Source organism: Onychostoma macrolepis, chromosome 09, assembly GCF_012432095.1.
Source record: "Onychostoma macrolepis isolate SWU-2019 chromosome 09, ASM1243209v1, whole genome shotgun sequence".
Lineage (NCBI taxonomy): Eukaryota > Metazoa > Chordata > Actinopteri > Cypriniformes > Cyprinidae > Onychostoma > Onychostoma macrolepis.
Window position 1 is genome coordinate 13,901,511 of NC_081163.1, and position 16,557 is coordinate 13,918,067.

Here is a 16,557-nt window from a genome sequence, read left to right on the forward strand (position 1 = left end):
GTATTGTCCGAATATAAGACGACCCTAATTATAAGACGACCCCCTTTTTCCAGATGTACCTGTTGGAAAAAGGCTTTTTGAAAACCAAATCTTTTTTTTTTCTCTCTCTCTCTCTGTAAAACACATTTATTCTCAAATTATTTTCATATTGCATATTTTTCCAATTCTAATTTTTGTTTTGAAAGTATGGTAAATACTGGTAAAATGTATCAACAATGACATTGGAAAATTTTGATATACCATTGAAATAATAGGTAGATAATAGGTAGCCCATCTGAATTATATAACAATTAGGCTATCCAACTCATAGAAGCCTACCAAAATGTTATTATCAGTAGACGTGAAATCTTATTGTAGTCTTCAAATCTGGGTACTGTCTTATGTTTTAAAATCACTTACAGAGGAAGTTTGTTCCCATCAGGCTAACATGACAGTCACGATCATGCTGCTGTAAGCTTTTCTTTTTCATTTGTTTTCATTCGCGATCTTTACAACACACATTACATTACATATTTCATGGCACACTCGTTTTATGCGTTTTTGGCGCCACCTATTGTTGTGGGTGTATTATTGACATGTCAAAGTCTAGACCCTGAATATAAGACGAGCGCGTTTTTCAGATGTATTTCAAGGAAAAACATCGTCTTATATTCGGTCAATACGGTATATATATATATATATATATATATATATATATATATATATATATATACACACATACATATATATACACACATACATATATATATATATATATATATATATATATACATATATATATACATATATATATATATACATATATATATACATATATATATATATATACATATATATATATATATATATATATATATATATATATATATATATATATAGTATGTGTGGACTTCCAACCTTTCAAACGGTGTATTTATGTTTAAACTCTAATGAGCAATGTTTTGTAAAACTGTAGCTACTATAGTAAACACCCTAATAAATACATTTTCAGCTCAAAAGGATATACAACTTTTGTGTTTTTGTACATTGATAATATATAAAACTGCTTCAGTTGTACATAAACAAGCAGATATTGATTGGTGCTGCATGCTATTTTGACCAGCAAAAATAAAAATAAAATATTCTTTCATATATTTATAATATAGCAGTAATGTGGTGCAAAAATACTACACAGAACAAATTTTCATATTACTAAACACAACATGTTAGACAAATTAAATAAACTGAATCAAAATCTGGTGCTCCTGAGCTGCTGCGGAATTTTACAAAACTTTGTGCGCCTCCTCAGAATGTCCTGTTGTGTCAAGGTTTGTTAAGCTTTAACATTGTGTTCAGCAGATGTAGGTCAGCTTGTAAAAATGGGCATTGCCTGACCAATTAATTAACTTATATCTTCGCAATGCTTCGACAAATCACAATACTTTTGATCCCTTTTTGCCAGCACTGTCCCTATAGCTGCTGTGCCTGTTTTGGTGAAGATCAAACCAGCGGCCTAGGAAATCTTCGAAAATAGGCTATTAAGAAAATTCAAAATTGTGGAAAGAAAATTGTAGGACATGACTCAAGGATTCAGGGGGGGGAACATATGTATGCCCACATACTTTCAATGCAGGACAATAAGGAAAAAGAATAAGAAGTCTGTACAAACACAGGTTCCAGCACCATTATTCCTCCGTACGTAATCTGGTAATGGTGTAAGTTTGGTTTTTGTCACAGGTGGCATGGACAGCAGTATTATTGGAGGAAAAGAGGCTAAACCTCATTCTAGGCCATACATGGCATCTATTCAGTGCAAAAATCATCACACATGTGGAGGGATGCTGATCAGAGAGGATTATGTACTGACAGCGGCCCACTGTTTGAAGTGAGTGTGTCTCTGGCTGCATTATTTACGATGCTTTTCAAAAAGCCCTGTTGTAGCCTTGAGACTTTTATTTTATGTGTAAATCTGTGTTTTAGTTATTCAAAATACCTTCATTAAACAGTTTTTAATTTTTTCCACAGTCGTAGTGTCTTCTCTAGTCGAGACCACTTTGAGGTTGTTCTGGGAGCTCACGACATCAAAAAGAAGGAGAAGACCCAGCAGAGAATCCCAGTGATTAAATACATTCGACATCCTATGTTTGAACTGAACAATAAGATGGACTACAGCTATGATATAATGTTACTAAAGGTATTTTCACCTTCACCTACTGTCACTCTATATTATGCACTTTATTTGCTCTCTTTAAATTATTTTGCTATTTGCAGCTGAAGAACAAAGCCAAGCTGAATAAATTTGTGAAAGTTATGGCTCTTCCAAAGAAAAATGGAAAAACACCAGCTAATGTTAAATGCTCCATTGCTGGTTGGGGGTTGAAAACCCCAAATGGAGAACAGGCATCAGATGTGATGCAAGAAGTCAAGCTTAAACTGCAGTTCAGCTTCGAATGTAAAAACAAGTGGAAGCAGTACTTCAGCTCTGAGAGAATGATCTGTAGTGTTTCAGATGGGAAACATGCTTTTTGTTCGGTATTTCTATATTATATTATATTATATTATATTATATTATATTATATTATATTATATTATATTATATTATATTATATTATATTATATTATTATATTATATTATATTATATTATATTATATTATATTATATTATATTATATTATATTATATTATATTAATGTATTTCTCTATCCATCTTATTCACTAGGGGATTCAGGAAGTCATCTTATCTGCAATACTAAACCACAAGGAATTTCTTCATATACCATTAAGAATAACTGTACAAATACCACGTATCCTCAGGTTTATGTTAAAATCTCCTACTTCCTCCCCTGGATTAAAAAGAAAATTAAAATGAATGAATGAATGAATACATTTAAATCGGTTTACATTAAATATGTTTTTTCTCTTTTAGGCTTTTACGTTTTTTTAAATATTTTTTTTTCCTGCTGCAACTGTCAAAATCTCATTGCATTTGTTTACATCCTGTTTGAGATTACTAATAAACAAGTGACTAAGACTTGATTTCTGTATTAATTGATTGACCGTGAAACCTCTAGAAATAAAATTCACAGCAATATTCATTAATCCATTAGAAGATTTATTAATAATAATTGCTTAGAAAATAATCTGTTATAGGGCCAATCAGATCAATCTTAATATATGATAAGAAAACACTCTCGTCACACTCTCACTCTCATTGCTCAATTTAACCATCAGATAATGGTTATTTTAACTGTGCAGGGGTTGGTGTGTGATTGCTTGATGCTTATCTTAGTCTGTTTCTGCCAAAACCTCTGAAGTGATGCTGTGAAAAGTCCCCCTCTGAAGCCCTCTGTATGCAAGCATGTGGTGAGAGATATAAAAACTAGAGGTGTATTTGAGCCAAAGTTGAGAATATTATTAAAGTGTCAACAATATGTCTACTATACTGTCTGTCTTATCGAAAGTAGATGCTTTCATTGACAACCATCTACACTTGTAAATATTTCAAATAGAGATTTTCAGTATTTGAAATATACAAGTTCAAATCCTGTTTGGCCAATGACCGGGGCTCTTTGTCTAGCAGATGAATACCTGAGATCATAAGAGTTGGTGCTGATGAAGTAAAATGCATCTCATGCTTTCTTATCTGATAGCTGACTGAATCACACCAAAACATTTTGAGGTTAACAATTTAATAATATTGAAACTACATATTTCACCTTTTGCCAAAAAACAAACAAACAAAAAAAACTAAATATATTTTAGATTTGATGAAATTACATAAATTACATTATTGAGGGTTGAAAAATCCTAACTAATGTGACTGTGTAAGTGCTGCAGGAAGTCACTCTCAAACTGCTGCTCAGTGCTCACTTCACAATACAGAATCACATAGCAGCGATACTTCAGTTCAGAATATATGATGTCTGTCTACTAAAACCATACAATTGTGGAATTTGATTTATATGCATGTATAAAGAAGTGGAAAAAGAAGAGCCAAACAGTTTATTCAAATTGATCTTTATTTATTGTTTATTAACAGCTTGCTAATATAGCAAAGAATTGTGAATCAGTTTTAATTTACAAAGATAAATAACAACAAAAAATGTAAATCTGTGATAATATTAATTTCTTCCTTCAGATGACTGGTAACAAATCCTAATGATTAAGCAGAAATGGTTCATTTAATAAAAAACCTAGTCATATCTCCTGAAATGATACTATAAACAGGGAAACCATTTACATTACCTCTTACCAAAGAAAAAAGAAAAAAGAAAAAAAAAGGGGGGGGGGGGGGTTCCCATCACCTCATTAGCACAAACAGTAAACACATTTCCTTGAGTCCATATTTTTACCATTACGTTTGAAAATACAAATATCTCAGAATACAGCTGATAATCAATTCACGTAAATTGTTCTGTCGTGGTAAGCTGGAGGTTAATGTTAAAAAACAACCCTCAAACTGATTGGACTTTGCAGAGAAACATGACTGAAGAATATTCATATGCTTGTCCAGGTTACAAACAGGACTAAGCCCAAAGTCTATGTGTAAACTCAATCATTGTGGAGACTCTTGAAATTAAAGCGCCTCCTGTCGGTGAAACTCTGCATCTAGGGAGAAAAAAAACATAATAGGTTATTAAATAACAAAATAATAATGCATTACTCTACATTAAAATTATAAATGAATTACATATACAGATTGATTTAGAATCTTATAAACATATACACAAATTTGGTACACATGCAAACAGAGAAAGTACACACTCTCACCTGGCTAGGGTCTCTTGTGAAGTATCTCTTCTCTATTACCTAAAGAGAAAAAATAATAATTTACACACAACTTGCATGTACGCTGCACAGAGAGACAGTATACACTCCTGAACAAAATCTTAAGAAAACATGTATTACAAGTATTCGCATTTCGCGCCTGTGGATCGTAACCACGTTGTAAGTACTGCCTCAAAATACCAAAAGAAGAAACAGGAGCAAGAGACAAAAAGTAGAGAATAGTTAATTTATTGAAAACTGCATTTAAACTCAAACAGTCTGTTCATCAGCTGATCAAAAGTTTAAGACCATAGCATTAAAAAGTTAAAATCTGCGCAAAAATATCAGAAAAAAAAAAAAACATTTTCCGTCAGGCAGTAACACTGTCATGACCTCCTGATGGCAAAGGCAAGAAAGCTTTCTGTCTTTGAACATGGCAGGATGGTTGAGCTGCACAAGCAAGGACGCGCACAACGAGACCGTCATTTTACATTTCTTAAAAGATCCTGAGAGTTATGGGACAAACAAGTCAAGTGGTAGACCCCAAAAAAGATCAGGGGAACACGCAGGATGGTCCAAAGGTTCGATGTTATTCTCCTTGAAGAAGTCCTTCGTTAGGCGGGCGTTGTGAACTGCAGCGTTGCCGTTATCCTGTTGAAAGACCCAGTCATTACCACACAGACGAGGGCCCTCAGTCAAGAAGGATGCCCGCTGCAACACGTCCACATAGCCAGAAGCCATTTGACGCCCCTGCACAACCTGAAGCTCCATTATCCCATTGAAGGAAAAAGCACCCCAGATCATGATGGAGCCTCCTCCACTGTGCCGCGTAGAAAACATCTCCGTGGGATCTCCTTGTCATGCCAGTAACGTTGGAAGCCATCAGATGCTGTCTTATGGTTATTGGGCTGCAGTCAGCATCAGTAAGGGCCTTAATCTGGGTCGAGGATTGGCTTGTGTCTTCACAGACAGCCCATTGGATCCTCCAGCGAAGTGCAGGTGAATTTTTTTGACTTGACTTTTTTGACCCATAACTCTCAGGATCTTTTAAGAAATGTAAAATGACTATCTTACTGCATCCAACCTCGACAGCGATGGTGCGTTGTACGCATCCTTGCTTGTTCAGCTCAACCATCCTGCCACGTTCAAAGACAGAGAGCTTTCTTGCCTTTGCCATCAGGAGGTCATGACAGTGTTACTGCCTGAACGACATTGACATGAAAGCCATACTTTTGCGCAGATTTTAACTTTTTAAGGCTATGGTCTTAAACTTTTGATCAGCTGATGAACAGTCTGTTTGAGTTTAAATGCAGTTTTCAATAAATTAACTATTCTCTACTTTTCGTCTCTTGCTCCGGTTTCTTCTTGTGGCATTTTGAAGCAGTACTTACAACCTGGTTATGATCCACCAGCACGAAATGCAAATACTTGTAATGTTTCCCCCGTCTTAAGATTTTGTTCAGGAGTGTATTATATATTTTAGTTTCAGTGAAGTCTCTACCTTGTCAAAGAATCGGCTCAATTTAACAGCATTTGATGATCCAGCAGCAAGATACCGTGGATTTGTACAATCCTGAGAAGAAAAGCAGGAAAAAGCTCAGAATTCATAAGTGCGAAATCCCCAAAGGAGATTTAATACAACAAATGAACAAGTTTTTTTTTGCTTAATATTATATAAGTTTGGGTTAAGACATTATAACAGCACACACCAAATTGATCTCTTCCGCATTAAAGTCTTCAGATAGAAAGGCAGTGCGGGTCAGCACATCATTCCTCTTGTTTTCTGGGATCTGATCAAATTTGGTGCCAATAAGCAGTAGGGGAACTGAGTTCTCTGCAAACTGTTCTCTGTCATAATCCCTGCAAGTGCAAAACATCAGAATTATTTCCTTTTTAACATCTGGGAACTTATAGACAAAATAAAGTACTGTATTCTGAACCAGAAGTTAACCTGGACTCACCCATTTGATACAATGATGCCAGTTGGAGAGGAGTCTTTGCTCAGTGCCTCCAGTGACCAGCGGTACAGATTCTGGGAGGATTTCTTGTTGGTCAAATCATGAACTAAAATAATACCTAGAAGGGAAAAAAGTGATTAAGCATTAAAGAAGAGTCATTACAAATATTCCAGCATGCTTTTTATTTGTACATATGTAAGAAAAACTTTTAATGGTGTGTCTGATACTTAACCATTAACAGAGTTGTAAAACACAGCTCTGGTGCTTTTAACACTGCTGGCACTGCCAATAGATCCCCCAACGTCCCAGAGTTCAATGTAGCATGTCTTCTCTTCTGGAGTGCCTTCTCTGTAGTCATGAACCTGTGCAAACAATCAAGACTGAGTTTCCTGTATTTCATAGGTTTATATAATAATGACACAGTAAATTAATAATAATCACTGCGACTGTCACTGTATACCCTGACATCCACTGAGCAGCCCACAGTCCATGACGGATTCCCCAAAACCTGATTCTGGCAAAGTAAATGTACAAGAGAGGACTTCCCTACTCCTGTAAACAGACACAAAATAACACTGATCAGAACAGCAATACTGAGGCTCACAAAGTATTTATTTTTAAGAGAAAAAGTACAAAAATAACATCGAAAGTGTGGTTCCTCATAATAGATATTATCAAATAATAACGAACATAAAAGTAATATTGTAGAAATCCAATCAAATGTGGCAGGCTAATACTTCTAGCTTGAGTCGAATCTTAGACAACACGCTTACGTTTTAAATGTACATTCACAATATCTTTGAGGAGGTTACAGAAAAAACAAAGTCGACAGATTATTTAGGTAATATTTATTACCAGAATCTCCCAAAACCAACACTTTCACCCTGTCCAAAGATGCCATTTCTTTCCGGAAGTGCGCTGTTCTCTCTGTCCGTGTATGAGAACAAAATAAAAGTTGCAGAAATACGTGAAGACTGTACAGAGCGGAGGATAGTGAAAATCAAAGTCAATAAAACTGAAAATATAAACTGAATTTTTTTTTAAATAAAATTTTGTATTTAATAGAAGGGTCATTCTACAGAAACGTCCACTTTTGGTATGGCAAAATGTCTTAAAATTTTTATTTCTTTTTTACATTTAAACTTAGACCACATTATTAGATTACCTTTTGACTTTATGAACACATATAAATGACAGCTTAATTATATATTTGTTTAGCTTTTTTGTGCAATTATTTCAAGGTCATATGTATAATTTTTTTGTCACTGGTGTTACCTTCTTTAGCAATATTAAAAGTTTTTATGAAATATTATTTCTAAAAAAAAAAAAATTCAGCACATGTAGTCAGAGTTACAGAAAAAATAATGAAAATGCAAGAGATAAGGAGATTATGTTTTATTTATTTAATGTGACAGACAAAAACAGTACAGTAACACAGTAGCACAGCACAGTAACACCAGTGACAGTAACACCAGTGACATACATTAGACCTGATATACTGATCGTCACTGGTGTTATCCATAAGGAAGGTAACACCAGTGACAGTAACACCAGTGACAATTTTCATGTAAAATGCATTTTACAAAATGTCTGCTGCAAGGTATCAAAACACATGTTGTCAATCATGGTATACTCACTAAATTAAGTAGTTTAATGCATTTGTATTATAGTTTTTTTTTTTTACATTTCCCTAACAATAAATAGGTCACACCAGTGACATCAACCAAAAGCTTCATATGAAATCATGAGATAAATGAGAAAATTTATCATAACTGAAAAGAAACAGTGGACTAAACATGGGCCTTTTTTCATAGATGTTTAGAAAATAGGAAGGAGGAAGTCGAGTGATGTCATCAGTGTGATTTTTTATTCCAAAATAAAAGACTTTTGTTAAGCGGTAACACCAGTGACACAACTCCAGGGGACCACTGTTTTCATTATATATTTTATAATATTTATTTGGCATTTTGTTTTATTATGCCATTTATATCATATATTTGATAGTTATGACTTTTGCATTTTAAATGGTAGAAAATCCTGTTTTTGACCTCAAAATAAAGCACTTTCCTGCTGTACATGGCTGTGGGGACGAGCAGTTTTGTGGTACTTATAATTCTATATAATTAATAAAAAAAAAAAAAAAAAAATGCCACATTGATGGCTCAGGAAGGTGTAATTGTTCAAATAACATATCGTGTCATTTTAAAATATTAAAAAAAAATTGTAACCCTAATGTATATTTCAATTATACTATTTCTTTAAAGTCTAGGGACAGAAAAGTGGACGTTTCTGTAGAATGACCCAGAAGCCCTTGTGTGATATGGGGTTTCATATTTATTATTAGCCTCGCTTGCTTGCGTTTAATATCAACATTACTTGGCTTACAGTTCTCATATCATATCATATAGTTAATTTATTATGAGACATTTTTCGATTGAACTTTTATAATACTTCCGTTTTAAAATGAGGCGGGACTTGTGACAGAGCAGGAAGAGGCTTTTTGATAGACATCACAGAAAGCCGGTGTATTTTATTGGACTTCTGAAAGAAACGAGGACCCATGGCTGTTAGAGGAATGAAATTGTCGAGTGTTTGTTTTCTACTTTTATATTTGATATTGACAGTACTGGCTGGGTAAGTGAATACCGTGTTATTTTCAGGGTTTAGGTTTAATGTGTTAAAACTCAGTATCGTTACTCTGGCTGGTACACATGTTTCACTGTGATTGGTCTACGCCACTGTCCGTGCATCATGCTAGTGAAGCTCGCCATAAAATACTTAATATCACCTCTCTTATTTATTGTACTTTGATGCGTTTATTTAAGTCCTGCAATGTTTATTGTTCAGAAAAGGACAGTGTATTTTAAAGTACCAAAACTGTAACGAGGCTGATAACTTGTCATTGTTGCTACATGTTTATATACCACATTTCTTTCAGAAAAATCTTAAGCTTCATGCTGTTGTCTTTTTGCTGATATCCTCATCAAGGTGTACAGATGTTAAATAGTTAGACATCAGTGTCAATGTTGCTGCATCTATTCCTCATTAGTTTGAATGAATGAACTGGTTTACGAAGTTCTGAAGTAATGTGTATTTTCAGGAGGGATTTCTACAATATTCTGGGGGTTAGTAAATCAGCATCAATTAAAGACATTAAGAAAGCCTACAGAAAGCTGGCATTGCAGCTTCATCCAGATAGAAACCAAGATGACCCAAATGCCCAAGACAAATTTGCAGACCTCGGAGCTGCTTACGAGGTATGATTGTTTATGTTTTAACAAGTCCTTATGTTTTTCGTTTTGACCGTAACGCATTATGTGGAACAAACATATTTTGTCCTCACTGGATATTAACGTGATGTGTATTAGGGAATGACATGACTTGGTTTTAATGCGAATATTTCGCGTAACTTTAATACAAGTATGTAAATTGGCGGTGCATTGCATTAGAGATTTATCATATTTTTATAAACATAAACGTCAGTAGAAAGCCAGTGAATCTGACCAGCATGAGCGTTGTTGTTAGAAACGAACCGAAGGAGCGATTTGATTGGTTGGAAGAAATGTGTGGCCGCCTCTGATTGGTTGAAGCATCTGCTTATTGTTGTATATTATATATCTATGACGTTGACCACTAGTGTAGCTTGTAATAATGCAAAATGAAATTCTTATTACATAATAAATGATTTTCTGTTTAATGCCAAGTAGGCAGTGGTTGGCTCCATTATAATATTATACATAACTATACCTTTTATATATTAATAAATAATTTAAATATTGCATAAAATAGTAATAATTCGATTTAAATTATTTTTTATATTTCAATCTATAATATTTGATTTTTGTTCAAAGTTTTAACTTTTTTTATTTATGTATTTTTTATTATTATTATTTGAAGCAGGTTGCTTTAAAAAAAAGGAGTGCAATTTTAATGTCTATAACCATGCCAGAAATAAGAAATTAATCATGGATTGCTTAGGGCAAGGAAAAAAAAAACTTCCCTTGTATTTAAAAAGAGGACGCAAAATGTCAATTTTTTAAAATCTATTATTTAACATTTTGTATATTTCATAATATCTAATTATGGCTTTAGACACTATAGTTACCTATGTGTTTTATGTTAAACATAAATTGCCCCTAAAAACAACTTCAGGGTTGCTCATTGCTCAGTTCAAGATGTTTTTCAGGGTGAAAGGACTATTTTCTAATTGTCTGTTTTATTCACAGGTGCTCTCGGATGAGGAGAAAAGGAAGCAGTATGATGCATATGGAGAGGAGGGTTTAAAAGAAGGCCATCACAGTTCACACGGTGATATATTCTCCAGGTAAATGAGCCTCAGCTTAATTAAGGGTTTTCCTCCACAGTTAACTACTGAAAAGTTTCCTAGAAATGTTATATGATTTGTGCACATGAGATTTGCAAATGACTGATGCAAAGTTGGTATTCTAATTTCAGATATGTGCCCATTTGAAACAAAACTGTTGGTACTGTCACTGCACATTCATACAGTCTGTGACTATATTGATATTCAAATATGTGTTGTTGTGTTTTTTTCAAGTTTCTTTGGCGACTTTGGATTTATGTTCGGTGGAAATAGGCAGCCAGCCGGCCGGGATATTCCAAGGGGTAATGATATAGTACTGGACCTTGAAGTAACCCTAGAAGAGGTGTATTCAGGGAATTTTGTAGAGGTGAGCTTCTTTTTTGTTCTTGATCCCTCTCCATTTCCTTCCTGATGTACTGTAGTATACACACACTTTGTGTGCTTCTGTAGGCTTTGTCTGGCAGTGAACATGCATAGTCACATGAAAATGGACACTCTCCTTTAATTTTTCCTGTCTTTCTGTTTCCTCTCATCTTCAACATGTAGGTGGTTCGAAACAAACCTGTAGCAAAAGAAGCCCCAGGCAAAAGAAAATGCAATTGCCGACAGGAAATGAGAACCACACAGCTAGGACCAGGTCGCTTCCAGATGACACAAGAAGTAGTCTGTGATGAATGCCCCAATATCAAGTAAGTTTGCTTAGTAATCACTCTAACTTTGACTCAGTAGGACATATTATGGTTTTCTGTTTAAACGCCGTATCATTGTTTCCAGGCTTGTGAATGAAGAGAGGACGCTAGAGGTGGAGATCGAGCAGGGTGTGAGAGATGAGATGGAATACCCTTTTATTGGGGAAGGTATAGAAAATAATTATACGGATAACTCAATACAGTAACATTTGTTTTTATGAATTCGCTAGATGCTGCAACATATTATTTATAGACTTTACATGTGACACATCTGTTGTTTGACTGACTACAGGTGAACCTCACATTGACGGTGAGCCTGGAGATCTGCGTTTCCGCATCAAAGTTTTAAAGTAAGAGTAGTATTAAATTATAGCAATTATAACAGTGTATTGAACTTTTCTCTTAATGTATGTTTAATATAATTTAACTTAATGTGCCTCCATTTATTCTCTGTCTTCAAAGAGTGAGATTTTTATTACCTGTTTCCAGTTTGTCACATGTAAATATCTTCTTCTCCAGGCATCCAATGTTTGAGCGCAGAGGTGACGACCTCTATACAAACGTCACCATCTCTCTGGTAGAGGCTCTGGTCGGTTTTGAGATGGACATCAGTCATTTAGATGGTCACAAGGCATGTTTTGTTTAATTTTTAGAAAATATATTTATATTTGATTTCACATGTGCAACTAAAAGACGTGACTTAATAATGTATCATAATTCAATTGATTTTATTAATATAATTTTTTGGTGGTTCCTCAATATCTTCCTGTTGTCATATGTTGATGTATTTGCTGTATAAAATATGACTCAACACAAACTCACACCAACTCATCTTGTGGTCTTGTAGGTGCACGTGGTCAGAGATAAAATCACTAAGCCAGGAGCTCGTATTTGGAAGAAGGGTGAGGGCTTACCAAATTTTGACAACAACAATATCCGTGGGTCGCTCATAGTCACCTTTGATGTAGATTTCCCCAAGGAGCAGCTTGATGACCAGCAGAAAGATGGTAGGAGAACATTTAGTGAATATGGGCAGTGGGCTATTTTAGTAGAGATATGGTGACTACTGTGGACTTTCTGTATCCTTTTGTGCATTTGTGTTTAATAAATGCAACAATTTTATTTTTCCTCAGGTATAAAGCAACTTCTGAAACAGGCACCATCTCAAAAGGTTTATAACGGACTGCAGGGATACTGACAAACCAGCCAAGTAAATCAGGACTGATTGCCCTGTCCCTGCCTGCCCTTCACACACATACACACTTAAATGCACACTGAAGAACAAGCAATGGGGTGTATTTATTTTTTTCTGATTGTTCTCAGGAAGGGTTGACATTAATGTTTTAATTTTTTTTTCTTTTCTTTCATTTACATTTTTAAAGGCATTGTTTTCTCATGGAAAGAAATTCTTGTATTTGACTCAACATGTTTTTGTCCAAATTATTAGTTTTTCCTTATATGATCCATGGTTTCATACTTGGAGTAAATGGTTCAAGACCTTTTTCGTCAGTTTAAGTGTTTGGACACTTACTTTCTGCTATGACCAGTCAATCACCATCCACTCATGGATCAGCATAATGTTTTGCCCCAGTTGACCTGAGACTGACTGTACCACAAAAACAGAAAGAGGACTGAAACTTCAAACCAGAGGACAATTTAAACACCTGCCTCAGCACTGTACATCTTCAAGACCTTAGTCTTCAAATCTTTTAAGAAAGAAACCGTTATATGAATTTAAGTTCATTGAGCTTTCTCAACTTAGACTCTTCAGTCTTTGGTCTGCTTGTTTTAAAGAACAGATTTATCGCAGTTAGTGTTGTTTTTGTACTCATCAAGCTGCAAATTTGTGTGTGTGTGTGTGTGTGAGAGAGAGAGAGAGTGAGATTGCCTTGTTCTGATTTGCCGTCTTGCTACAGGTCTGTTTCCTCGGAGGCATTTACTTGGGTTTTGAAGTTCAAACAGAAAACCTCTTAAACTGTACAGTTCAACTCTTTCCTGTGAATTTTTTATGTGACAGACTCGCTTTCTTGTTTCTTTCACAACCCCTCCTGATGTTCAGCCCATTGGGTCTCTTCCTAGTTAGTATGTTTCCTTTGCTCATTTGTGGACTGTACCAGAAAAAAATGAACAACTTCTTAGGATAACTTGTGCACAAGTGAAGGAAATATCATTTGTCATTTTCAAATTAAAAATTAAAAGTTTCTAATTCTGGTTAACAATGGATTTGATATGAAAACGGAGTATTTGTTTATTTTGGAAGATTTCTGACACATGGCTTCAAATTTCAACTTCCTTGCCTAACTGGGTTTCTTTAAACTTTAATGGTTACAGTAGAAAAAAAGAGTGTATATGCATTGGTGTGGTGTCAGCTGCTGTTAGGTAGGCAGTAACTGACTTGTCCAGTAGAGGGCAGCAAATGATAGACGATCTCCAGGATTAGTCCTCTTTTTAGAGTTTCTTGAGACTGGTAGTATGTGTATATATAAACTATTGTATATTATGCAGTATGTATTATGTAGAATATATGTTTAAATTTAATTAATTTTATATTTATTGAATTACACTAGTCAAAAGATTTTTTATATTTTTAAGTTGTCATCTGCTCACCAAGCCTGCATTTATTTGAGACAAAATACAGCAAAAGCAGTAATATTGTGAAATATTTTTACTATTGAAAATAACTGCTTTCTATTTGAATATATTTAAATTTTCAGCGTCATTACTCCAGTCTTCAATGTCACATGATCCTTCAGAAATCAGTCTAATATGCTGATTTGATGTTGAAGAAACATTTTTATTATTATATATTAATATATTAAGTATTTATAAAATAAATACTTTTATTTAGCAAGGAGGTTATAAATTGATCAAAAGTTATGATAAAGACATTTATAATGTTACTAAAGATTTCTATTTCAGATAAATGCTGCTCTTCTGAACTTTCTATTCATCAAAGAAACCTGGAAAAATTCTACTCAGCTATTTTAAATATAATAATATTAAATATTTTTTTTTGAGCAGCAAATCAGCATATTAGAATGATTTCTGAAGGATCACATGACACTGAAGATTGGAGTAACGATGCAAAAATTCAGCTTTGAAATCACAGGAATAAATTACATTTTAAAATATATTCAAACAGAAAACAGTTATTTTAAATGGTAAAAATATTTTGAAATCTTACTGTTTTTGCCGTACTTTGGATCAAATAAATGCAGTATTGGTGAGCAGAAGAGACTCCTTTAAAAAAACATTAAAAATCTCACTGTTCAAAAACTTCCAGCTAGTAGTGTATATTATATTGTTATTAAATTGTTAAATATTATTTGTATATGTATTATATATGACGTTATATATATAAATCATGGCCTAATGGTTAGAGAGTCGAACCCACGGGTTCGAGTCTCGGTACTGGCAGGGATTGTAGGTGGGGGGACCCTTGAGCAAGGCACCGAACCCCCAACTGCTCCCCGGGCGCCGTAGCATAAATGGCTGCCCACTGCTCCGGGTGTGTATTCACTGCTGTGTGTGTGTTCACTGCTGTGTGTGCACTTAGGATGGGTTATTCCAAGTATGGGTTACCATACTTGGCCACGTCACGTCACTTTCACACACACACACACACATATGTATGTATTAATGATGTTATGATGTTATTAATGTATATTTTTTTTGTATAGTGCGTGTATAAATATATAATTACATTATTTATAAATGAGAAAGTGTCATGACGTGAAGAGAGCAATCCCACATTTGTTTCTCAGAGCTCCAACATATTTAGCACAGAGTTATTAATGCCCACATTATAGGATGCATTAATTACAGCTCATTACAGCTCAAAGGCTTTTGCTGTCTTTAATCATGCAGTGGAATCCCACCCAGCTTCATAAGACCTACTGTGCTTGTGAATGCCTTGTGCTCATGTGACCTTTTGGTAAGGAATAAGCTCCATATACTGATCGCTCCATATATAGATTGATGTGTGTGTGCTTGCTAATCTCTGTCATGTTTTCTGATAATACAGTGTGTGTGGTGTCATTCAGAGTTGAATGTGTGTCTGCTTGTCTGACACGGAGTTCACCCGTTACCATAGTGGTTGTGACCTCTGACTGCACTGCAGGTGGTTTTACTTACGCTGCGTTGGAGGCACCGTTGCGCTGAGTCAGGCCTGAGCCCCGCTCTGCGTGTCCGGGGCGAGAGGACGGGTGGTCGCCCTTCTTGGGGAGGTCGTCTGTCAGGGTGTAGCCTGGAACTATTAGAGGCATCTGTTTGTATGACTGTTTTACAGTGTGGTTTTACATGTTGTGAATTTCCCTCTGTGTATCTGTGAGGCTGTGTGTGAACACTGTACACATGTTTGTTAGATGGAGTGACAAGGATGAACAGAATCCGTTTGAATGTAAAGGACAGTCAAACCAAATGTGTATAAGAGTATTACAAGCATTTGTAATTAAAGGGATGAAATAAGGCGTTTCCTTGAGGGTCTTGTAAGCAGGATAAAATGTGTACGCTTGGAGTATATGGGGGGTCTCTCTCAAACATCTCCTTAGCATCTGCTCTGTAGAGTCATTCACCCACAACTCCAAGCCACAAACTTCTCCATTTACCCTGCTATTTACACTGCTTTAGGTTTCCTTCAAATCATTCTCAACCAAGACTTATGCCACTCTTCCTCTGTTTTTCCTCTCAAATGGCCTCCGGAATAGATTTTCAGCATTCCTTTTGGTTGATGGTTCTCGCTGTACAGTATATTTGTATTGAACTCTCCCACAAATATTAATACTTAAGAAGAGGGAGTTTCTACTGGTGGTCCACCGCAGGGTTGACATAGCAGTTGCTT

General features: G+C 35.0%; 3 protein-coding genes across 3 annotated transcripts; 2 read left to right on the plus strand and 1 right to left on the minus strand.

The window, feature by feature from the left end:
* Window positions 1-944: 944 nt before the first annotated feature.
* Window positions 945-4,138, plus strand: LOC131546508 (granzyme B-like). Its single transcript, XM_058786109.1, has 4 exons — window positions 945-1,864; window positions 2,005-2,173; window positions 2,251-2,511; window positions 4,118-4,138. Exons 1-4 carry the CDS (start codon window positions 1,722-1,724, stop codon window positions 4,136-4,138), a joined length of 594 nt encoding a protein of 197 aa, XP_058642092.1. The 5' UTR covers window positions 945-1,721.
* rabl3 (RAB, member of RAS oncogene family-like 3) lies at window positions 4,001-7,635 on the minus strand. Its single transcript, XM_058787377.1, has 8 exons — window positions 7,560-7,635; window positions 7,165-7,256; window positions 6,937-7,066; window positions 6,708-6,822; window positions 6,456-6,606; window positions 6,248-6,319; window positions 4,750-4,788; window positions 4,001-4,587 (listed from the first exon to the last, which is right to left on the minus strand). The coding sequence occupies exons 1-8, from the start codon at window positions 7,603-7,605 to the stop codon at window positions 4,531-4,533; spliced, it is 702 nt and encodes a 233-aa protein (XP_058643360.1). The 5' UTR covers window positions 7,606-7,635; the 3' UTR covers window positions 4,001-4,530.
* A 1,544-nt stretch (window positions 7,636-9,179) lies between these two features.
* dnajb11 (DnaJ heat shock protein family (Hsp40) member B11) lies at window positions 9,180-13,938 on the plus strand. Its single transcript, XM_058787132.1, has 10 exons — window positions 9,180-9,338; window positions 9,805-9,961; window positions 10,931-11,028; window positions 11,263-11,395; window positions 11,575-11,717; window positions 11,803-11,885; window positions 12,010-12,067; window positions 12,237-12,348; window positions 12,565-12,724; window positions 12,851-13,938. The coding sequence occupies exons 1-10, from the start codon at window positions 9,265-9,267 to the stop codon at window positions 12,913-12,915; spliced, it is 1,083 nt and encodes a 360-aa protein (XP_058643115.1). The 5' UTR covers window positions 9,180-9,264; the 3' UTR covers window positions 12,916-13,938.
* Window positions 13,939-16,557: the final 2,619 nt, after the last annotated feature.